Source organism: Leptosomus discolor, chromosome 1, assembly GCF_034619465.1.
Source record: "Leptosomus discolor isolate bLepDis1 chromosome 1, bLepDis1.hap2, whole genome shotgun sequence".
Lineage (NCBI taxonomy): Eukaryota > Metazoa > Chordata > Aves > Leptosomiformes > Leptosomidae > Leptosomus > Leptosomus discolor.
In genome coordinates, this window is record NC_141391.1 from 11,059,304 (window position 1) to 11,084,358 (window position 25,055).

The following is a 25,055-nucleotide window of genomic DNA, read 5'->3' on the forward strand; positions in this document are numbered from 1 at the left end:
TTTTGATGTAGAAAGAAGGTATGAAATATGCATTAGGATTTTTTTGCTTGGTTTTAAGCTCAGTTTCAGGTTCAGCTCTTCTCTGCCTTGTTTTTTCACTAAGAAGGTCCCTGGGAACTGACAGGATTGTGGCACCAGAAGCAACAACAGTGACACCTAATAGCTTGACAGCAGAGGCAACTCAAATAAATTCAGCTTTGGATTTTTTTTAAATTACTTATTTACTCAAACATTCAACACAAATACTAGAGAGGAAGGTTTAAGAACTTGGTCTTTCATTGAGCTTGGACAGATCCCATGACACATGTCAGGACCCTGAATAATTTCTAAGCAAAACTACACTAGCATGCTTGACATTCTTGATCCTGTTACAAGAAAGACTAAGCATTCCCTTAATATTTTTATACCACTTTTATACATGAGCAACATGGAAAGTAGTTCTTCAATTGCATTTCTGCATGAGAGAGCACAGCAAAAAGCTTCATATGGTGGGGAAAGAGCTAGTAGCAGGTTAGCTGGAATTAAAGTTACACTCAGTGGAACAGTGTGATGCTTTTTTCTATGTCCTCACTCAGTTTCTGTAGCAGATGAGTTTGCTATGACTATAGTGCTCTACCCTAAATTATTAAATGTGCAAATATGTTTTTACAGACCAAGGTTATGTTAGACGCTGGGCACAGAAGACTAGGCAGCTGGCTTTACTGGTTTAGAATTAATTTTCTGCATAGCAGCTGGTATGGTGCTATGTTTGGTTTAGTGACCAAAACAGTGTTGATACTACAGAGATCTTTTAGCTGTTGTTGGGCACTACTTACACAAAACCAAGGCCTTTTCTGCTCCTCACACCATGCCACCAGCGAGTGGGCTGGGGGTGCACAAGGAGTTGGGAGGGGACACAGCTGGGACAGTTGACCCCAAGTGACCAAAGGGACGACCAATGCTATATGACGTCATGCTCAGCAATAAAGGCTGGAGGAAGGCGGGATGTTCAGAGTGATGAAATTTGTCTTGCCAAGTAACTGTTACAGGCGATGGAGCCCTGCTCTTCTGGAAATGGGTGAACACCTGCCATGAATTCCTTATTTTGCTTTGCTTACACAAGCAGCTTCTGCTTTCCCCATTAAACTGACTTTATCTCAACCCACGAGTTTCTGCACTTTTACTTTCCAATTTTCTTTCTCATCCCACAGGGGGTGTGAGCAAGCAGCTGCATGGGGCTTAGCTGCTGGCTGGGGTTAAACCACAACATTGGTTTAAAAGATTTTACTGTCGACTCTGACAGGGGGTTGAGACTGGGCTCAGAGAAAGGTAATTGAAGGTGGTGTCTTCATGGAACAGGCAGGGAACTGTACCATTTAAAATGAAAGAGTAAATAGCTGTTAGAAACATTAACAACAGCTGTGCCCGCCTTGATTATTGTACCTTTCTGCATGTAACATGTCCTTCCTTCCTTCCTGAGGATGATGTGGACCAAAACTTTCCCTCTCCCAACCTGCTTTTGTCACCAGTCAATTTAGTGATGTGGAAGAGTAACATTGCCAGGTTCAGTGTCAGCGTTACAGCATGATAAAAAGCTGTTCTGCTTAATCTGCTGCACTCTTTTCACCAGCTTTCATTCTTGAATACATTTGATCTAATTGTACTGCTTATCTTCCAACTGCTCCTCAAATGACCTCTCGTTAGGACTATTTAATACTAATGTGTCTTCCTGTGTCATGTAAACTTTTTTTAAAACTGGAATTTTAATAAGCAGAAGAACGACGCAGCTGTATGATAAAGCTTTCATTAGAGGATTCCTTAATAGAACCCACTTCCAGTCCTTGATTGCATAATCAACAGCTAATGAAATTGTCTTGGTAACAAGAGCTACGGTGTATTACATCCTCTCCCGAGACTAAGTGGAAAGACAATTGTACCAGCCTGAGAGGACTATTGATTGTTCACAGTTTGAATTTGATTGCCCTGATGGGGAACTAAACAAGAGATCATCTTCAGCACTACTAAATGGATTTTGTTTCCGCTGAAAGTTATTGGTTCACTTTCATACAAGACGTTCGGGGGGTGATAAACACGGGGAGTGTAATCTCATTACCGATTTCCTGAGTCTGTGAGTTTGAATGCACGAATCACTGTAAAACAAATGATGACTGCTTAATTCAGGTCCTCTGCGACGTGTCTGTGTGTTTAAACTAGGTGGGAGCTCTGAAGGAATGCCCCAGCCCCTTGCATGTTGCTTGTCTCATTGCAGGAGGGAATCCCAAAGGGAAGTTTGCTCTGGGACTGGTTCAGAACGAGTGGAAGGTTTATGTTAAAAGGCCTCTAGATCGGGAAGAGCAAGATATTTATTATCTGAACATCACTGCCACGGATGGCCTCTTTGTAACCCAAGCTGCTGTAGAAGTGACTGTCACTGACGTTAATGATAATACTCCGGTTTGTGAACAGGTGAGTTAGCAACACCTACAACAATCCACTGTTGGTTTCCCTATGGGTGTCTCTGCTATTTACAGGTATTCACAGGCAATGCCCATTTTCATCCTTAAGGTCTTAATTGAAGAATCTGGAGCAATCTGTGAGAGGAGCAGGATAGACCAGTCCTGTGAAGCCAAGATTGAAGGATAGTGGTCTAGTACAGCTAGCAAAGGAGTCTTGTCAACAGTGATCTTAATTGGCTTTAGAAAAAATGAAGCTGTGTGAGGTGGCACTGGGTAGCCAGTCCTCCCCTGCAGAAAAAATGTACTATCCTTTCACAACCGATGTGGAAATGTCTTCAATCTAGTTTAACTCCAGCCTCCCTGAACGCAGCAGGTGCCAGAGACCCAGTGGAAAAGGCAGAAGAATGTAGCTTGCTGTCATGTTTGTCAGGCATGTGTGCAGTGTGGCCTGACTATGGCTTTCACAGTGCTAGCTGTCCCTTATTCTGTGGAAAGGCAATGTGGTGAACTTATATTTCTGCAATAGAATGGTCTGTGTGAAAGAAAAGACACAATGAAACCCAGAGTTCCTTACGGTACTGCTCACAGAATCTTTTATATATATATATATATATCTATCTCTATGTATGTACTCATATAATTCCCATCATTACATTATCACTGATGGACCACTGTCATTGCAAGCACCACTTTGGGGAATTACAGTCTGTATCTCCCTCAAACACTGCTGGATGAGGCGATAAAGGCAATTATTGCCTCTTGTCTTTGTTAGCACACTCATCAAAGTTTCCCTTTCATGAGTGTTGATGAAACAAATGGAAGATAGAAGATGAGACTGCATTTAACACCTAAGACAAGCCCTATTAAGAGTCATAATTTGGCATTGTTTTTGTGACACCTCAAAGCTTAGCAGTGATTTAATTTCTAGGAATGTGTTACATAAAGGAAAATTGTTTCCTGTATAGAAGGATGAGATACAGAGTTTAAAAAAAAAAAGTCATGCAAAGACAATAAAATACTGTTACAGCATAGCTTACATTTCTGTTTTTGTCTCTAGGTTGCATATACAGCACTGTTTCCTGAAGACATTCCATCAAACAAAGTCATTGTTAAAATCAGTGCTAAAGATGCTGACATTGGGTCCAATGGTGAAATTCGCTATTCTCTCTATGGTGCTGGGAACAATAAATTTTTCTTAGATCCAGAAAACGGTAAGATGACAAGTGAATTTTTCTGGATAGCCTTCTTAATCCCTCGACATCAGTGGGTGCTAGTTTCCTAGGTTACACTTGGTTATCAGCCAGTTGTTCCACTTATGGAAGCTGTGGATGAACACTTCTGAAGTGGTGGTGGTAGGAGGGTGAAAGAGGGATGTCTTTGGTGGCTAGGTTGAATGTTATAATCAGAACAGTGGATACCGACCCTTTTGTTTCCCTGCCAAACCTCAAGTTAGGTCAGAGATGTATCATAGAATCATAGAATAGTTTGGGTTGGAAGGGACCTTTAAAGGTCATCTAGTCCAAACCCCACTGCAATGACCACAGACATCTTCAACTACATCAGGTTGCTCAGCGCCCTGTCCAGCCTGACCTTGAATGTTTCCAGGTATGGGACATGTACCACCTCTCTGGGCAGCCTGTGCCAGTGTTTCGCCACGCTCATTGTAAAAAATTCCTTCCTTGTATCTAGTCTAAATCTACCCTATAAGCCCCCCTTAAGTACTGAAAGGCTGCACTAAGGTGTCCCCCCAGAGCCTTCTCTTCTCCAGGCTGAACCTCAATTCTCTCAGCCTTTCCTCATAAGAGAGGTGTTCCACTCCTCTGAGCACTTTTGTGGCCCTCCTCTGGACCCAGTCGAGCAGGTCCATGTCTTTCTTATGCTGGGGGCCCCAGAGCTGAACACAGTACTCCAGGTGAGGTCTCACCAGAGGAGAGTGGAGGGGCAGAATCACCTCCCTAGACCTGCTGGCCACACTTCTGTTGATGCAGCCCAGGATACAGTTGGCTTTCTGGGCTGCAAGCGCACGTTGCTGGCTCATGTCCAGCTTTTCATCCACCAGCCTCCCCAAGCTTTCTCAGCATTGTATTGATACTGGGGGTTGCCCCGACCCAGGTGCAGGACCTTGCACTTGGCCTTGTTGAACGTCATGAGGTTCACACAGGCCCACTTCTCAACCTTGTCCAGATTCCTCTGCATGGCATCCTGTCCCTCAGGCATGTCAGTGGCACTGCTCAGCTTGGTGTTTGCAAACTTGCTGAGGGTGCGTTCAATCCCATTGTCTACATCATTAATGAAGATACTAAACAGACTGGTCCCAATGCAGACCCCTGAGGGACACCACTTGTCACTGATCTCCATCTGTACATTGAGCCATTGACTACTACCCTCTGGACCGACTATCCAACCAATTCCTCATCCACCGAACAGTCCACCCATCAAACTCGTATCTCTCCAATTTAGAGAGAAGGATATTGGGGGGAACCATGTCAAAGGACTTAAAGAATTCCAGATAGATGGCATCCATAGCTCATCTCTTGTCCACTGATGTAGTCATTCCATCATAGAAGGCTGCTAGGTTGGTCAGGCAGGACTTGCACTTGGTGAAGCCTTGCTCGTTGTCTTGAATCACCTCCATGTGCCTGTCCTGGTGTCTTTTTGGTACAGAAAAGGGGAAGATGCCAACATGGTCCTCCTTCACCTTCAGACTTTATTTCTTCCAGATATATTGGTATTTAGACCCTGTAAAAAAAGACATTCCTTTTATACACAGATTTTGGGAGAGAAAGGACAGCAGTAATGAATTTGTGGGCACAGTGGAATGCTAAAAGGGTCTTGTACATTTGGCACTTGGTCTGGAAAAAGATACCAATCTCTGCTAAGACACAGATTTTATGGTTGTATGAAGTAAAGCTAAATAAAATCATTTTCCCATGAATAAAAATCCCACCCCTATTTTTTTTTAGGAATCTGATTTCCATAATGATAGACTAAGTCCTTCCCTCTGCAATGCCTCCTCTGCCTGACTAGCAGGAGGTAGTGCCTGCTATTGCCGTAGTGTTACTGATGGAAGAGGAGGTGTTTAGAGATCTATTCAATGTGTGGAAGGTGAAGTGTTGCCCTCTTCAAGAACAAATTTTGTATTTAACTGCAAATTACATCCTTTATAAAATTAACCAAAAACTTATCTTCTGACTAGTAGTGGCTGTTTACTGCTGTTTATCTGTGCAGTTGAAAATGGATCATGGGTAAAGCTCTCACAGTCTGAAGAAGCTGGGGTTTTTGCTGCTGTTAATGTTTATTATAATAACCATCTCTCTATGAGAATAAAAAGCTTGTTTCAAACTAGATGCCAGAGGTATCCACAGGAATTCAGAGCTGGTTGGAGATTGCTTTGTGGGGAGAAGAGAGGGGAATGATGATGTTTTTGAACAGTAGCATTAGAAAACTTTAGAGTTCATTATGGTTACTATTGTCAGATTCAGGCTGTGTTTCTGTGTCTAGAAGTCTATAAATCTTGAGAGTAACAGAAAGACAGACTTGGAAAAACACAGTGGTGTTCATATGGGTGAAGCTGTAGGCTGTTCAAGTGTGGCTTGTTCTCCCTGCACTTGTGTTGGCAACTCATATATTTCGTTGGGTAAAGAGGAGTGAGAAGTGACACTGCTGTGAGTTTTTAATCCATTCATTGGAAAAAGCAAGGTTGAAATTTTTTTCTCTTTCCTATCCCTGTGAAATACGTGTTTTTGAGATACGCACCCTATCAAGAATCAGTGATGTTGTCACAGTAGTAATGATGGCTGCTGCTTTTAATCAATTTCAGGTGAGCTGAAATCCTTGGCCCCTCTCGACCGAGAGAAAATCCCTGCGTACAGCTTGGTTGCCCGAGCCACAGATGGTGGTGGCAGGTTTTGCCAGTCAGAAATCCATCTTATTTTAGAAGATGTTAATGATAATCCACCAGTGTTTTCATCTGATCACTACACTGCGTGTGTATATGAGAATACAGCCACTAAAGCTTTGTTAACAAGAGTCCAAGCCACTGATCCTGATGTCGGTAAGTGAGTAATGCTGCGAGCAGTAATTAACGTTCAGGAAAACTCTGTGCGTTGGTGGAATTGCAATACAGATTAATTTTTCTGTTGCTACCTTTCCTCGTTCTTTCCTCCTTTTGCTTCTGCATCCTCCCCATTTTTCTCTCTTCTGTTTCTGTACATCGAAATGCTCGTGGCTGAGCTTGATATAATGGTGTTACAAACAGAAAAGCATTGCAGTAGCCACAGAAGCATGCAGTCTTTTATTGTCTTGATTGGTGATAGCTATGTTTAGGAGTAAATGATAGTTTTGGGTGTAAATTCCAACTTGCTTCCTCCAGTGGTCTCACCTCTTTTCTTGAGCCATGATTTTGAATAGCTATGCCTCTATTTATGCAAGTAATATAGTTACGTGCCATAGGGACCTATACCTGATTAATCACAGCTTTTCTAGAGTTTTATTCTGCTATAACTTCCATTTGTTCCATCTGGTTACCTTAGTATAAAACTACTGATATACACTGTTAGCGTACATTACAAATGTTCTGGTTATTTAACTGTGGATTCCTTTAAAGTGTAACAGTTTATTATGTGAGGACCTTAACCTTGAAATCCCGACCCAATTATAAATATTTAAAGGGGTTTTTTTGCATAACACAGTGGTAGAACCTACTGAATATTGGGGAAAAAAAATTAGCTCATTCACTTCAGCTGGAATAAAGAAATCCAGTAGTTTATTTTTTCTTCCTGTGGTTTTGGAGATGTTTTGTAAAAAACTGGCCTGAGTAGCTCCACATAAAAAGCAAACCTTTGATTGAATGAAAAAATATTTCATGTTAAAGTCTTTTTTTTTTTTTTTTAAGTATCGTGCTTGCTGGTAGTCTTAGTTGTTACTAAGGCTGATAATATAAATATACAGGAATTAGTAAAGGAGCAGCAAGCATTCATTAATGTATGTATGAAGAGCTGCATTATATGCCTTGGTTGAAAAATCACAATTTAAATTACGATACTGTCCTGCAGTGAAAAGCCAATTACTGGTAGTAAACTACTGAACAGTCTGAAGAGCCAGTGTTGTTTTTTCCACTGTTGTCGTAATTGCCATTTTTCTCATAGGTGAGATGACATTCAAGGAGAGATGGGAGACAGAAAGTATTAGAATAAAAAGTTGTCAATAAAAGTTCTTGCTAGCGCCAACTTTACATAATAAGATGGTTAGCAATGAAAAAAAAAAAAAAAAAAAAAGCCCCATGACCCTAATTGCTACATCTTCCTTCTGAAACTAGCTAAGTTAAAATGGATACATGTGATGAATGAGAAGGGGCTATGTACTTCCTTGATGATTAGTCCTGAAAAATCAAAGAAGACATTATATCTTACGAAAGTCACTGTGGTCTCTAAAACTGGATTTTATATTAAACACTGTTCTATTAGACCATACTAAAATCACTGATTCCCTATTGCTGCATAATGAATGAATTCAGGTAGTGTAATGTTCCCATCACAGAGAAAAATGTATTATTGATATTCTTGGTGGGCTATGATATTCTTGTAAGGTTCGGTGGAGCGTTATCCTGAAAACATCAGTGGAGACAGCAATCATTATACAAATCAGTTTTTAACAATCAGGAAACATCTAACGATCAGTCTTAGAAGTTACCCGTTCTTCTGCTTTGGGCTTTGAAGAGCCATGTGCTGTAAGGATAGGAGTATCAGCATAGAAGCCATTGAGAAGACTCGAGAGAAGTCAATTTCTGATCTGCAACTAAACATGATTTAACATAAAACTGAAAATATTGTGGTCAGATGCTGTTGGATAATTAAGACAATTTCCAGTTAACAGGAAAACAGTGTTATATCTGGCTTGTGCCTTTGATATCTCTTGAAGTTCCTGAACTCGTAATATCCTGGAAAACTTCAGGACTGGAACATAAATTGTTGTTTAATATATTTGTAATTTGGATATATGCTTAGAAATTAGCTGTACCAGCTGGACATACTGAAGGAGAGATGTAATTCTTTTTCACAGTATTCAACAGAAGAAAATGGCCATAACTGTTTAACTCTAGTAACACGCAAGTTCATTTTACATAACCTCTCCATGTAGCTGGGTATCTTAAATTAAATGACAGCTTGGAAGGACAAAGAATATACATACATCCCTTTGTCAAGACATATTGGTAACTTCAATATAAAACAATTCTTTTTCCCATCCTGCTTCCATTGGAAATTCTGAATATTTCCACAAGATAATATTTCCTGCTAACTCACCACCATCAGGTTTGGAAATGTACAAACTAAAAAATGAAAGTTAAATGCTGATTTTACCATTTTTTAGAGAAGTTCACAGGGAGCGGTGGATTTTCCACCTCCCACTGTCTTCAAATCAAAGTGCCAAATTACACCATTCTGTTCAAATTAAGGCAGAAGAAAAGCTGAAGTGAATGCTGAGGTGTAATTACCTGAGTAAACCCATCAGACAACTACAATATCAGCCCATTTCAGAGGAATTAGGGTCATGCTAAAGCAACAACACTGAGAAAACCTACATGGGACTTTGTGGCAAGCATGAAGTTAAGAAATAGATAAACTTTGAAATAAACCTGGAGCCCAAACCTGGGCTGCAGGTGCATACTCATTTCCAGTGCTGCTTGCAATTTCTGCATGCAGCCTTGCTCACAGAATACAAGAATGAATGACGACATGGTCCAAGCTCAGCAATGCTTTAAGCAACGATTAAATCCTACCTCAGTTGCAGCTGCTTTGCCTTGCAAACGACCTCCGTGCTCAGGCCTGTTTCTTTGATGATTGATGGTGTGGTCTACCAAAGGCAGAAGCACTTACTGTACTAAGTATGAATAGTGCGTCATTTGTCCTTCTGCAGTCCTCTTCATCACCACTGGGGCATCAGCATTTCCACACCACCCACGTTTGTAGTCAGTTTAGTGATTTCACTGCCCTATTGATTTTTTTCTGGGTCTGTGATGAATATGGGGTTCTAATTTATCTCAAAATGGGAACGACCTTGTCAGCCAGCCCTGTCTTGCCTGCCGCTGATGCCTTCCAGCCTCTGCATTATCCTATTGGTTAAAGTCATGTCTGGTACCCACTCCATATGTTTCAATAAAGACTTGGGTGATAAAAAAAAAAAAAACAAACCCTTACCACGTGCACTCGTAAGGCAGGTGCACAGGAAATAAGAAATGTCTTTTCTAGGGAAAAATGGTAAATACAACTTGTCCTTTAGGTTTCAGTCAGTCCAGTCTGGATTGTAACTACCTCCAGGTGGGTGGTGAAGCAAGCATATTATATCTTCTTTTCTCTTCTTGTCCACTCCTTGTGTCCATGAGAAAAATGAAGAAACCATTAAAACAATAAAAATGAAATATCTATCAGAAATAACGACTGAGGAACATGGCTAGTTCACTGGGATTTATCACTTTGTAGAAAGAGGCATCGAAGTGCTGGGGAGCACAGCACAAAAAAAAAAATCGCTCCATTAAGTTGTTCTTTGGGTCACTGCTTTCTAGAACATGTTCATAGAATTAATGAGTACAGGCTTCAGCCTTATCAAGGGTGGGCTTTGCTCTTGAAGGAATTAGGGCAAAGGAGCCTGTTGCACACACATCAGAGCCACACAGCTGGGCTTGAGGAAGAGTCAAGTGCCTCCAGGTGAGGCTGCAGAAGTGCCAAAGAGGAGTGCAAGACAGTCACAACTAGATTGAAGAGCAGTTCTCTGAATTAAGTATAATGGCAAGTAACAAAAGAATAGAAATGCTAAAGTAGATATTGATTTTGTCATTTGCTGGCAAAGCCAGTATGCAGCAAACCTCTGCTTTGCATGTTTGTTTATACTGGGCAGGTCCCTTAAAATGGATCCAGGAACTTTTGAGGCATTCAGGATCTGAAAAAGAAGAAAACAAGGATTGAAACATAAATAAGAAGAATAACAGAGATAGTAAGACAGAAAGTTTACTAAAACCCAGTAGCTAATAGGTAGATAACTTTGGCAATGATGCCAGCACTAGCTAGATGATATTTCTGGATATTGTCTGATTTTTTGTAAAATAGATATTACAAGATGCTTTACAGAGGATGATTCATTCTCTTTAAAACATACGTGGAGCTTCCTATATCTTCACCCACATCTTTGCCTCACTGACTTTTAAAATAGTCCAGGGGTTACTGCACTAATGCGGGATATGAAAGACTTCATTTATTAATTCCTTTTTCTGCAGCTATTCAAAACAGCATTGCATAGATAAGGGGTTATAGCTGAAGTAGGGGGTCCTTTGCACTGTCACTGAAGCTGTTTTGAAAAACAGTTCAGGAATCAGCCAGAAGGGCGGGGGGCGGAAGACACAAGTGAGCATTGCTCTGTAGCATAGTGGGTGATTAGGTTCTGGGCTCTGTTCCCAGGGCTTATTCCGTGAAAAGTAATAGCCTATGTCAATGTATCCTTGTACTCTTCCTTCCTGGCAAGGTGTCTGTACCATTAGTTTTCTGTTCCATAAGGAGAGTGGGAGGGCAATGCCCCACATGCCCCAGTGCTGGCCAGTCCTGAGAACGCCTACGAGTCCAGGCTCACCCAGAGAGTTGTTCAGGAGAAAACCTAACTTTTGCCTTCATAATAAAGGCAGAAGCACTTCTAGGAACACAGTGATACAGCACATTGGGCCCCTGAAAAGTTGCCAAATAAAAAGAATAGTCAGGCTCTGTGGAGTTTAGACTTACCTGGTGTTAGGAGGTAAACAAACAAGGTGTTTGGGGATTATGATAGAAAGCTTAACGTTTCTGCCTAAACAAGCTCTACTTCATATTGCTTACTTTGCTTCCCATGCCTAGGCATTCAGGAGACCTAATCCTGTAAGTAGTAAGTCTGTATGACCCTGTTGTTGGATCTTTCAAAGGGATAGATTTCTAAAGCTACAGAGAGGAAGTGAGGGAAACTTAGTCACCCAACTTGCATTAAAATAGTGAGTATATGTATATTCTAGTATATTCTATGATACTATTTGTGTATCAAGATGGCTAAGAGCTATTCTGTGTTCAGCAAGCAGAAGTCATCAAGCCAATGTCATTTCCTTCTGCAGCGTGCAAAGATGCCATATAGAAAGAAATATGTGTGGTATGGCAGCTTATGTTTAGTGAGGTTTTTTGACATTATACCACATGGTATTTTTATAAGCAAGCTAAGGAAACACGGTCTACATGAAACTGTTACCAGGTGAGTTTGCAATGACTGTTACACTGCAGGGGTAAGTTAAGAAAGATACTCGGTGCAGCATTTCTCTTATTTTCATTTCTGGACGTAAGTAGGCGTAAGATCTGTATTGATGGATGTCAGAAGGCAGAATGGGGCTGCAAGTACCCTGGATAGTGTCAAAGTTGTAATTGTGGGATTTAACAATTAGAAAAGTGGTATGGAAAAGTACAATGCAACTCATCAAGATAAATGTGAAATCCTGTGTTTAGTTAAGAATACCTAAGTGCACCGGTATTGTCTGAGTAATGACAGACTGGGCAGCAGAACTGCAGAGAAACAGCTGTATTATGGTTAATCACAGGCTGAATGTATGTTTACACTGTCAAACTGGTGTGAAAAGGCAAATACCTTAATGAGACAGGTAAAGAAGAGTAATGCTGGAAAACAGAAGTAGTTCTTTCTGTTTACTTGGTGTTGGCAAATCCTGATCTGAAACACTGTGTTGAGTTTTGGGTACAGCACTTCCAGGAAGATGTGGGCTACCTGGAGATTTACAAGAAAGATCACAGGTCTGGATATTGTGTGCTACCAGGAAATACTAAAACAGTTGTGAGGGGGGGCCAGGGAAAAGAGAACTGAGATGATAAAGTGTGACAGTCTTCAAATATCAGACAAGCAGTTCTGAGGAAGGAAGTAAACCTATTTCTTTTTTTTTTTTTACTCTCATCTTTTATTATTTTTCTTCAGTCTCAGAAAAAAGTCAGAACAAGATTTTTAGTTGTAAGAAAAGTGAGGCACTGGGGCGTGTTATCCAAGGAGGTTATGCAAGTTCACAAAGGATAGGCCTGTGTTTGGGGATAGGTTGTATCCATCCTTTCTTTGTGCAGGGATAAATTAGACAACCTCAAAAGATTCCTGCTATCTTTATATTCTATCATTTCTGTTACTATCTTCAATTTCTGAGATTTCCAAGACATTGTGAACAGCATGGAGGCAAAGAACTAGACAAGGAGAATTGTACCTGTTGGATTATGTTGATTGAATAAGCCCTGTATTTAAACTTATATATGTGTATGTGTGTCTCTGTGTGTATATATATATATATATGCATACATGCATATATTTTTTTATATATGTCTGTCTACATGTGCACTCCATTGTTTCAGGCTACATTGCCCAATGTTGTCAGCTGCAATGTGTAACCCTAAATCAGGTGTATCCAAAATGGCCTCCTCTACTTCAGAAAAATAATTAAGCTTATGCCCAGTCAGCACAAGTGAATCACGCAGGAGCACTGATGGAAACAAGTGTTCAAGTCATGTCAGCTAGTACCCTGGGCTATGTAAATCTCTGCTAGAAGAGAGAGGGAGGCTGAGACAACCATCCAGATCTCATCTTCCCACCAAAAAAGACAACACCAAAGCCAGCTGAAACTGAAAGCAGGGCTTTAGCCATACGTGGAAGGTATCATATCACTAAAAGCTTATGCCTACCATTTCTCTTCAGTAGGGGGTTGGTTATCTTCATCTCTGTCCTCTGTGGCCCTGCTTTCATCCACTGGAGCACTGATGTGAGTAAAGCCTTTGGGGTTAAGGCTATTGTTTCCCTACAGAAAAGGGACAAAGCAGCAAAAGCCTGTCTCATTAGCAGTATTTGGATTGAACTTGGCCAGCTTTTCCACTTAAGTTGTAAAAATCACTTGAAATATCTTTCCCTATGGGGCTATATATTCTTCTACAGTTCAGCAAGGTACTTCTGGCAAGATTTTTCTCTTTCATCTTAAAATGATGGAGTAGAGTGTTATAGAATCTGGTTTATTATTTGCCTTTTGTCTTGTTTGCTGTTAATGAAGTTGTGGGCTTTTAACTTCCAGTAATTGGTGTTGTGGTTAATGTTTGGGTAATCAGGAAAGGCCATAGGTACATGCCAGTGTTAATAGACATACTATGAAAGACAGTGGTAAAGCACAATAATCAGATACCATGCTTGCAAATCACTGCTAAATTGATAAATAATTTTTTTACAGCTCTACTTCTGGACAGCTTTCTGGTTTACTTCTTGTTTGTTTATTTTTAATGCTTGCCATTATTTTTCTTTCTGTGGGTTTTCAAATGAGCAGATGACAAAGTTAAGCATCATTTTCCAGAGATAAACAAGATCAAGTGGTCTAGCTATACTTGGGGAAACACATTAAATAATTAATTCAGTGTGACAGATGAAAAGAGAAGGGAGAAACACACTATGTATGGTCTTTAGTGCGTACAGTTTTTAGTTTGTGTGTGATGCAGTCGGAAGGTAACACCCACTGCAGAAACTCAGTCATATGGCGTTTGTGCCTGTTGTGTTAATGCTCAGCCTTTTAGTCTGTCTCAGTCTGGATCAAACCATGTTGTAATTTCATTTTCAATTGAGCTGCATCTTTAATACTGTGTGCAGTTTTGGGCCCCTCACTACAGGACAGACATTGAGATGCTGGAGCATGTCTAGAGAAGGGCAACGAAGCTGGTGAGGGGTCTGGAGAACAGGTCTGATGAGGAGCGGCTGAGGGAACTGGGGTTGTTTAGTCTGGAGAAGAGAAGGCTGAGAGGAGACCTTATCGCTCTCTGCAACTACCTGAAAGGAGGTTGTAGCGAGGTGGGGGTCAGTCTCTTCTCCCAAGGAACAAGCAATAGGAATAGAGGAAATGGCCTCAAGTTGTGCCAGGGAGGTTTAGATTGGATATTAGGAAAAATCTCTTCACCAAAAGGGCTGTCAAGCGTTGGAATGGGCTGCCCAGGGAAGTGGTTGAGTCATCATCCCTAGAAGTATTTAAGAGACGTGTAGATGTGATGCTTAGGGACATGGTGGGCTTGGCAGTGTTAGGTTAATGGTTGGACTCCATGATCTTAAGGGTCCTTTGCAACCTAAATTATTCATTCTATAATTCTATGAGATAGACAAGGAGGAATTTAATACTCCTGAATTATAAAGAGAAGTTATTTTATTTCCCTGGTGCTATTTAAAGTAGTAAAGACATAGAATGTATCATTATGTGACATTCAGTGCATGCCCCTTTGTTTTATTATAGAAGAAAACAAGAAAAAACTGTGATTGAAGGATGGCATTTGAGGTACTAGATGGCTGTATGTTGTACAAGCTCTTCACACCAGAGATTTGGCAAAGGGCAATATTCTATCATATGCTAATACAAGTCCAAATAGAAAATATGCTTGCTTATTCCTTTATTTAAAAAGTGTACTGCAATCCTCTTATAGTAATAGTAATTCCTGCAAAGCTTTGCATGTTCAAATAGCTTATGTTTGTGATTGGCACCTTAGAAATCTGAGAAGTTTAACTGAGTAAGTGAATAGACACAACACAGTTTGCAAGCATTAATCCCCCAACAGCTGTGGGCAAGCAGTATGGGAGGATTGCTTTCTTTACCAGTGTAGGAACCATGGTTTTAGAGCAGTTGTTCCCATTCCCCAGAAAATATCTCCTTTATAGTCACAACAGAATCTACCATCACCTCTATGGCAGGGATGCCATTGACACACAGTGCTGGACACTTCTCTCTCAGCAGATGGTAGCCCCTGGACTAAAGCATTTTGGATTTCAGTAGAAATAACTTCCTACTTCACCTTTGCCTCGTGCCCATTTTGTTTCCAGCTTCAGGTCAGGAAGCTGAGTGGAAACAGCTATTGATATAACACAACACTTTTTTCAAAGAGCTGTCTCTGCCACAGCTTTTCATTGAATTAATTTTCCTCCCAAGAAGCAAGTGAGAAACTCCAGCCCCACAAAGCACTCTGGGAGAAGGTCAGCAGGCAGCTGAGATCTGTCCCTGTATTTCTCCTTCTATTCTGCCTCCCCATTCAGGCTGAAAGACGCCAAGGCTTGGTGTCTGTGAGTGTCCCAGCTCAGGTCCTCTGACCTGATCTTCTGTCTCTCCTTGCATAAAATAGCATTTTCACCTATAAGAGCTTTTCCTCCAGGTCCCGTGGGAAAAATAAGACTTTATATCATCAAACTAGACTGGTACAAGATAACCCACATCCCTGGAACTTCTGTATTCCTCTTGTTTTCCAGGAGTTAAAATAAAAGCACTTTTCTTCAAGAAGTAACTCTATCCATTTCTGCCTAAAAATCCATTATATTAGAGTTTGCAACCAGAAGACCATAGTATGTATCTGAACTGTCTCCATTATAGGATCAGTAGCAATCACGTATCAAAAATCACTTATCATTTATATTTTGTTAATTAATGAACATTGCCTTTAGGAAGCAGAAAATAAGGACAGTGGTCAGATTAGATATTGATCACATTGCAGTCACACGATTTATCACTTTCTCTATGTAAACTCACTATGTGTGGTGTCACATGCACCAAATTCTGTCTCTCCCCACTCCCCCTTGCAAGATACTCTTGCTGAAGTTTTGGGCTGTTTCATGACACCAGTCAAGGGTAGGCCATCTCCTTTCTAGGTATTTATGCCTTTAAAGACCATGTTATCTGAATCTTCTGTCTTGTGCCCAGATATGCTGTAGTGAGTATCAAATAGGGGGGTTGTGCCAGAGAAAAAGCCAAACCAGACTAAGGCTCTCCTGCAGTCATAGACATGTATGCGTGGAAAAAGTGTGTTAAGGTCCCTGCTGCAGAGAAGTATTTATTTCTATGTAGAAACTGGCAGACACCAAGAGAGCCCAGTACAGAATACTAAATAGCTTTACAGTTAAAACTCATGTGTAGGTTGGGTGTTCCACTTCATGCTCTGAATCGGGCAAAAATCCCCTTTTCCAGCATCCTCAGGGATCAGTTTTAGTTACTAGGTCATTGATCGTTCTGGTCAGGTCCATCCTTTTTTGTAAGTGGAAGTTCGGGGAGAATTTCTAGCAGAAGGAGATCCTCCCCTGCTGGAAACATAGACACACCTCCAGCCATTCAGACCCTCAAAACCTTCCACTTCCCAGAGGGTTTCACTCCTTTTTCGCTTTTCTCAGTTTGGTTGTCAGCTGACAGAGCATTTGGATGCATGTATAAGGAGGCTAAGTGAAGAGGTATGGTCTAAGGTGTGGCTAAGTGTGGTCTGCAGCAGGCTATAGGGTATTCAGAGTATAGGTGTTTCAACACGTGAAAGAGTCTCTGACTAGTTTGTGGGCTGAGCTCAGTTTCTCATCTGTAGGACAGAGTCAGCTCCTCAGTTGTCTTGCCTGTTTTACTGAAGGAGGGCCTCTATGTTTTTCAAGTTTGAGATACCATGGTGAACATAGAGGTTGTGCTTTGATTAAAAAAAAATAAATTGGTTCATTGCTATATTGCCATTTCAATTTTTCCTCATTTTAAAGACATTTCAGCTTTTGAAATATAGTCTGGTGTCTCAAGCACTGCATAAAAACTTAATTCCCTAAAGAGGCCAAACAGTAATTTCTAACGCTCTCCAAGTAGAGTCTGGGACTTTGTAGTTGCTCTATCTTTTATGTGCATGTGATTGAAGAAAGAGTGTCCCAGCTCCCCCTTGTGTGGATGCTCTACTCCTGCTACGTCAAGCAGAAAACATCTGTGATTTGTGGTGCTTTTGATCAGACATTTCTTCAATGCTTTGCTGCTGGAAAGCAGAATAATAGTGTCACAAATTTTAAATTAACAAAATATGCCTAGAAGGCATTGGTAGCTCGTGTTCGTCTGATTAATGTCAGGCTTGTAAAGTCTGTTCTCCAACAAAAAGGGCAGCAAATGCTCAAGTGAGAGATGTTGAAAACAGACTCACCATTTTAGTGGATCTTTGTATTTTAGTTACAATCTTTCAGTGAAGCACCCAGGACCAAATCACAAAATCAACCAGCATCAAGGGGGTTGAATTAGGTTGTATTTGTGTTCACTTTTAATTAGATTTGAAATGGCTATCCCCCTGTAGTGCAGCAAGCAACCAAGTCAGTACCTTCCCCTCAGGCCTTATTACTGACAACAATCTTAGCGTAGATCTGCATATTCAGCAGGCAGGTGGATAGGTCTTATGTACTGGGAAATACAGGCACGATTTGAAAAACACAGGATATCTTTCATACAACTCAATTTTTGCTCTCAAATTGGGGGAGCGGGGGAATTTTCTTTCTAAAATGTTCATATTCTGCCAGGAGTTGTTTGTTGCAGCTTTTGTCTAACAGGTATCATCTTATGATAATATTTTGCTGCTCAACAGTGGAATCAAGGCAGCACTGGTAGCAAGTACATTCTGTGCCACCTGATGTATTTTTATGGGTTTATTTTTCCCTTATGTACTTTTCTATTCCTTCAAGATGTGCTCTGAGACATTTCCAATTTCAGCATTCTGCCTGTCTCAACTAATTCAATTGTAAGCTTTTCTAGGCAAGGACCATATCTGGATTCTGCTTTTACGTTTCATTACACGGCAGTTCTGCAAAGTGATCTTTTAAAAAAGTATCATGATGAAGGAAGGAACTTAAGTTATCCACAGGGATTTGACATGTGAGAAGAGCATGTCCTGATCTCCCAAACTTTCAGCAATACCCACAGGCACTCCTACCTCCATGTGCTCCATCCCTATTGGAAATTGTCAGTGTGATAGCATATTTCGCTTAGGGTTTCCATTAGATGGGAAAAGGTTGTTTTCTTTATTTCACTTTAGGATTATTACATTTGCTTCTCTTTCAGGTGTGAACAGAAAAGTTACCTATTCCCTGGCAGACTCTGCAGATGGTTACTTCTCAGTTGACCGATCATCAGGAATCATTATTTTGGAGCATCCACTTGATAGAGAGCTTCAGTCTTCCTATAACATCACTGTAAAGGCCTCAGACCAGAGCATTGTGCTGACCTTGTCCTCATTTGCCACTGTTACCATTACAGTTCTAGACATTAATGACAACCCCCCTGTCTTTGAAAGAAGAGATTATCTTGTTACAGTACCTGAAGACACCGCACCTGGCACTGAGGTCCTTTCTGTTTTTGCTACAAGCCAAGACATTGGTACTAATGCCGAGATTGCCTATCTGATCAGATCGGGGAACGAGAAAGGGAAGTTCAGGATTAACTCAAAAACAGGTTTGTAAAGTGGCTCTTACTTGTAATGCGAAATGAAAGTATCAGAAAAACATGAATGCTTTGGAGAAGGCTCTTGGACCAAAAAATTTCTGCGAACAGAGTCTCAGAGCTTGTAAACATGGAATTAGTTGCGCAGCTAAAAAGCAATTTTAGGTTGGAGAGTGATTTGAATTAGAGTCACACTCAGCTGCCCCAGCTCAAGTGGAGAATGCTTTTCTCCATTAGTATGTCTGTTGAAGTCAGTGTAGATGTGACAACTCATTAGCCAAACTGTGCAGCCCGTACAGTTATGAGCACCTGCAATGCTTACCAGCTGAGTTCAGCCTCAACTGTCTGGACCTTAGCAAGCTTCAGACAGTGCTATCAAGACCAAATAGCTGGCAGTCCTAACATGTGATTGCTGTTTATACAACAGTATGCAACTTCACTGACAGGTTACTCTTGATTTGTGTTGTCTGACAGTTGACTTCAGCCATGGTTTGTTTGGTTTTTTTCTTTTGCTTGTACATCACAAATTTTAAAAGCATACTGCTGCTTCTCGTTAAGAAATATTAAGAAAAGCTACCTTATTTGGTGCAAATGGCTCATTTTCTTTGAATTTACTTAGTAAGATCCATTCTTTATCCTTATTGAGATTTTAATCTGTCAACAGTAAGCTATGATTCTTCTGTGCTTCCTGTAGTGGATCCCCTTATTCTCATAATATTCAGGATGACCAGTACAAATCTGCCAGTAGAGCTTCAGAGCAAAACAGTCTTGATTTTGAAAGCTGAAGGTAACACTTGTTTGAGTGCAGCTATAATAACCAGGCACCTGTAAAATCTCAAGACGATGCACTGTATCATTTATATTACTGTGTGCAAAAATGTCTACTCTGCGGAGGCCACTGCCTTACATGTAAGGGACTTAACATAATTGTGTGTTGTCTGTTATCTTCATAATGGTGATTAGTGCTAACAAAATTTAAACATAAATACGCCTAGACAGTGATACTTAACTTCACATTTGACAATGAAGCCAAGGAGATAAATCAATAAAAACCCATAATGAAGCTTAATCATACAGAGGGGGGGAAAAAAAATATTTATTATTCATTAGTGTGTGACAGCTCCATTATTATCGGTTTAGAGGCAGGAGCTCAGTTTCCAGACAGCCGGGTGGTGATGTAGCATGCCTGATCAGGTCTTGAAAAATAATGCCCTTCACAGCATTTATCAGTGGGAACTCTCTGCTAGCCACTTGGAAGCTTCTCTTCAGGGCTTCTGCTTCCAGCAAGTCATGCTGAAAGGTAGGATTCATTTGGAGAGAGCCCAGACAAGATTAAGAAGAATGATCTGAGGTCTGTAAAATGTGGCTTACCAGGAAAGACTGAAGGAGTTGAAGCTACTTAAGTTAGAAAAGAGAAGACATGCTGTTAGTATTCAAGCCTGTAAAATGTACCTACAAAGAGGAGGGGAATGAACTGCTCTCCATGCCCATTCATGAGAAAAGAAGATGTGAATGGGCTTAAATTGCATTTGGATTATTTCGGTTAAAGGATAGGAAGACATTCCTTACTGTAATGATTATTAAATACTGAAATACATTTCATAAGAAGGTTAGGAAACTGATGTTGTTGGAGGTTTATAAGAACATTAGAGATGAGTACATTCAAGAATGATTAGGTTTAGCTGACCTGTGTTGGGCAGCAGTTGGACTAAATGGCCTTTAAGCCCCATACATCCCTGCTCCTGATGGGTCTATGTTGAAGAGGATTTGGCTTGCCAAGGTTAAGGATTTTCTTCTAAGTCTTTCCTGCCAAGGCCAGTATTACCTCCTTCAAGGCATCACCAGTAATCTGTGCACAACCCACACCTTTCTTCTTGTTAAGGTTATGGGTACATGGGAAACAAGTGGAGGGCGTGCATTATAATAATTTCTATCCTGGAGGGTGTTTGGGTGAGTCAAGTTACAGAGAATCTTAATTTTGATTGTATGGTGAGGAAACCCAAAATTTATAAACCTAGCTGAGTGGGCAAGTCCGTGTTTAATCACATAAGTGATAGACAACTGATTTCTCAAAGGCATTCATACCCCATTCATTTGTATTTAATTCATGAGAAGTTAATTACGTGGGAGTGAATTTCTGTTGACTTGTCAGCACTGATTTCCAGAGTCAGCATCCAGTTCTCCCACAGGCTCCGTGCATGAGCCCAGGCAAATGGGTGGATATGGCCCCCACTTCTCTGTCTACGATACTCGTATAATAAAAGGTATTTTTATGAGAAGCTGTTCACTGCTTCATGGCTTGTGAAGGTCCTTTCAGCATGGGCAGCCCAAGCACAGTTAGCATCTTTCTTTAATCAAATGACACCAGTAGAAACCTGACCAAATATTTTTATTGGATTGGGCAGTGTTACAGTTAGAACAACGTATTTTGTATGCGTGCCATGGTGATAAATAGCATGCTGTACTGTTTACTACAGTCAAATCCCTTAGTCCATCGCATTATTTGTTTTTCACTGGCTGTTGACATTCCCTCCCTTGCTTCACAGGAGTGATTTCCATTTTTGAAGCTTTGGATTATGAATCATGTAAGGATTTCTACTTAGTAGTGGAAGCAAAAGATGGAGGTACTCCAGCCCTGAGCGCTGTTACGACTGTGAATGTAAACGTGACAGATGTTAATGACAATGCACCGAAATTCAGCCAGGTGGTCTACAGCGCAGTCATCAGCGAGGACGCCGCCATCGGTGATTCGGTGATAATGGTGAGTGTGGCCATGGGCGGGATTTAGGCAGGATGAAGCCCTGTGCCACGTGGCCTTTCATAAAATACTGCTGCACTGGTTAATGATAACTACTGCATCTTGAATCACCCAAACTGTTCTCTAGCCAATACTATGTGTCTGCTACTGCTTTCCAGGCTGCTGCCAGTTTCACCCCGAAAGAAAGTAGTAGTAGTGCAGACTGTTTCTTTGTAACATGCTGTCAAAAAGCAATGGCATGTTTAAAGCATTGCATTTCATGAGTCAACTAGAAATTAATAGGTTTCATTGAAAAGGCAGAATTCAACTTTTCAGTGAGATACATAGTATTTGTGTAGTCTGGCATGAAGTGTGCCGTACCCAAACCTCACAATACTCTCATCTTGGAACCTGTAGATCCAGAAGTGTTGTATGAAATATTAAGATTAAAATATTGTGTATGTTTTAAGGCTAGAATTTAATGCAAAGGTCCAAGGGGAGCCTCCTATCAAAAACTGATTGGCTTGATGCTTGGCTTGATGCTGTAGAGGTGTTCAGTTCAGATGTAACTAGTCTGGTGGAATATGAACGATTAATTTTTGGGGTGTTGAGCAATTAATGTTTCATACAGATGGCTTAACATTTGATTTGCTAATTTTCACTCTTCTCTCAAAAAAGTTGATAGCAGAAGATCTGGACAGTCCTTCCAATGGCCAGATTCATTTTTCCATAGTGAATGGGGATCAAGACAATGAATTTTCGGTTGACCCTGTTTTGGGACTCGTGAAGGTTAAAAAGAAATTGGATAGAGAAAGGGTAAGACATGCGGGACTTCTTAACTTACAATGACTTACAGATGTGTAGTGATCTCAAGTCTGCTGCTAGCTTGCTTTGAAGAAGCTTCTTTTATACTCTGCAACAATCAGCCTAAGATGCTCCAACAGGTTTTTCTAATGGTGGTCCACTTCTTCCCATCAACCCTATCCCCAGTCTTATCTACAAGCCAGCCACTCGGCTAGCATTCCCATCCTGCACCAACACAGCAGCTGAGGCCGGATCAGGGCAAAACCCCTGGATTTCTGCTGTGGTCCACTGGCAGCTGTTGCCGTGTTAATGAGCTGCCTCCTCTTTCCTGCGTGTGCAAGAGCACACGTGCAGTGGTGTGTGCAACGGAGTGATTACAACATACTCCAGACTGTGGCACCAAGCACCGAGCTGAGACCTCAGCCATTAATTAGCGCTCTGCAAAACATGTCACTGGGGAGGTGATGTTATGAAGTGGCCGGGCTGTACCAAAATTGAAAGACTGCTTCATTAAACAGATTCTGCTGCTTTGTTTGCTTACTAGATTATTCATTCAGGGTGATTTATCACCATTTTGCTATAGCTAGCAATTAGCAGCTTTGGGAAAAAAGCAAACAAATACAGTTGCCTGTGCAACTAGCAGGGCAGGAAAGTGCTGCATGGCTTCAAAAGCCTTTGCAATACATAAAGAAATCTATGCCTCCTGCCTCCGAGCAACGCCTCCACGAAACTGGGGAAGCTGATTGCTGTCCTCAGAATATGGGCTCAGCTGGAAAATCTTTCTACTGGAAGCAGGGCTACTGCTTAAAACAGTGACAAATATCCTTTCTGTATTATCACAAAGGCAGGATGATTTTACCAGACTGTTGAAGACAGGGAAGTAACAATGGCTGTGCGTGTTACAAATTTGCTGGAATGTATTTCTCTTAAATGGAACAGGTTTAATTTCTTAATATGGTTTTATTTAATTTCTGAAGTGCACTTACATACATCTGCATTCAGACACACTCACTCACCCTCACCGGCGTGTGCATGTTTAATGCCATTTCTGTTAGATCTGCATTTTCCAAAGTTTCACTTGGTTAAAATAAGCTGTGATATTGTCTTTTTTTTCATTGCTTCCTTGGCACATTTCCTAGACACACGTTGTTTCTGACCCCTTCAGGGAAAATGATACATGATGCCCCATCTGCTGTATATCCCCAGCTGCCCAGGTTTCAGTGGTTTAGGGAAACTTATTTCCAGAGATGTAATCACATAGAAACCATGACTTTTGCTATCTGCCTTTCTGGGATACACTGAAATGAAAGCAAACATCCACAAAAGTTGGGAAAGATCCCACAAAACCGTCAGTCTTGTCTTTAGCTAGCAGTAGAAATTAGAGCTCGAAAGGAAAAACAAAAAGATTCATTCGCTGCCTCAGTTTCTTGACTTCCCATAGTTCAGGATTCTTCCTCCCTCCTGTGTCACTATGCCCCCACCAAATTGCAGTCTTTCTCCTCCCTACAATCCCCGCCCCCAAGTTTCCTTTTTCTTTAGTTTGATCCCACATCCCAGAAGAGCCCCGTTGTTTCATACGTGTAGCCTGTACTCCTCTGTCCTGTCCAAATGGCTTTTATTTTTCAGGTGGCTTTGGATTTCCTCCTACCTTGAAAAAGCCCCTTTAACATTACGTTGTTCCCCTCTGCAGGGCCATGCTTTTCCTCTCTCCAGCCCTGCACCAAGAGGCTGGAGCAGGGTGTTTTATCTGGTGCGCATTTTCCCCTTTGCTCGCTCCCCCATAGCGGGATTCACAGGCAGACGTGTCTCCCTGGGGAGCATGAAGCGATATACAGTAAAAAGCAGTTGTAAGACGTAAGGAGGCTGACATAAGGATGCAGTTCATAAAATCAAACTGTCATCTATAAACTGTGCATAGACAGAGCTTTTGCAAATTGTCACATACACTCACACCTCACGCACGGGCACATATGTGCATAGAGGGCCCATGGGTGATGCACTGAACTGCCCACACTGTGCTGAGTAGTTTGTGTCTGTTGCAAACAAGCAGGCTCAAAAAACCCTTCTACTGAATGGTGGATAATATCCTGTTGCTACGGAGACTGTTGTCTCTAGTAGTCCCAAATGTTTTCCAGTGTGTTTAAGCCAACTGCCTGTGAAGTTCTTCTTCGTTCTCCATCACCATGGTAGAAACACTGTGTGTCAAACTGAGGTTTGCTCTAATAAGCAATTTATATAATATCCTGGAAACCAACCGTAAGATAAATAGAATCAGGTCACATATCCCAGATGACACCTAGGAGTGATGAAAATATTAGCTACAGTAGTAATGGCTGAGTTTGGATATTATCCATAGTTTATTTTTTGTCTGCCCCTTTGTGTCAGGAATGCGTTATCTGATACAGCTATTTTAATACAGTGAAGCTGTTATGTTTATCGATAGCCTTATAAAACAGAAGTTGGGACACAGTGTGGCAATAACCAGGATAATGTTATACTAAGGTCAGGGAAGATAATGAGGCCAGCTTTCCTTAGAATGTGGTAGGTGATGCACTGGATGTAAAGAACACAAGTTAAAATTTAGGACTGCTTTCATGATGATTTAATGTTTTCACCTTTTTGCAGATATCTGGTTATTCATTAGTTATCCAGGCAAGAGACAGCGGCACCCCTCCTTTGTCTTCATCTGTGACGGTCAACGTGGACATTTCTGATGTGAACGATAATAGCCCTGTGTTTACTCCAGCTAACTATACAGCTGTAATTCAAGTAAGTTTATCCTGCACATCAGAAACTTCTCTGACCTTTAAAA

General features: G+C 41.0%; 1 protein-coding gene across 2 annotated transcripts in view; it reads left to right on the top strand.

Annotated features, from left to right (window-relative positions):
* The window catches only part of FAT3 (FAT atypical cadherin 3), a 330,777-nt gene that overhangs the window by 263,942 nt on the left and 41,780 nt on the right, over positions 1-25,055 (top strand). For both annotated transcript variants that reach the window (XM_086481717.1, XM_086481718.1), the window contains exons 10-16: positions 2,249-2,445; positions 3,493-3,646; positions 6,256-6,489; positions 18,325-18,714; positions 21,249-21,463; positions 22,118-22,255; positions 24,869-25,012. In XM_086481717.1, the coding sequence (XP_086337843.1) occupies positions 2,249-2,445; positions 3,493-3,646; positions 6,256-6,489; positions 18,325-18,714; positions 21,249-21,463; positions 22,118-22,255; positions 24,869-25,012 (1,472 nt within the window). The remainder of the gene's footprint in view (positions 1-2,248; positions 2,446-3,492; positions 3,647-6,255; positions 6,490-18,324; positions 18,715-21,248; positions 21,464-22,117; positions 22,256-24,868; positions 25,013-25,055) is intronic.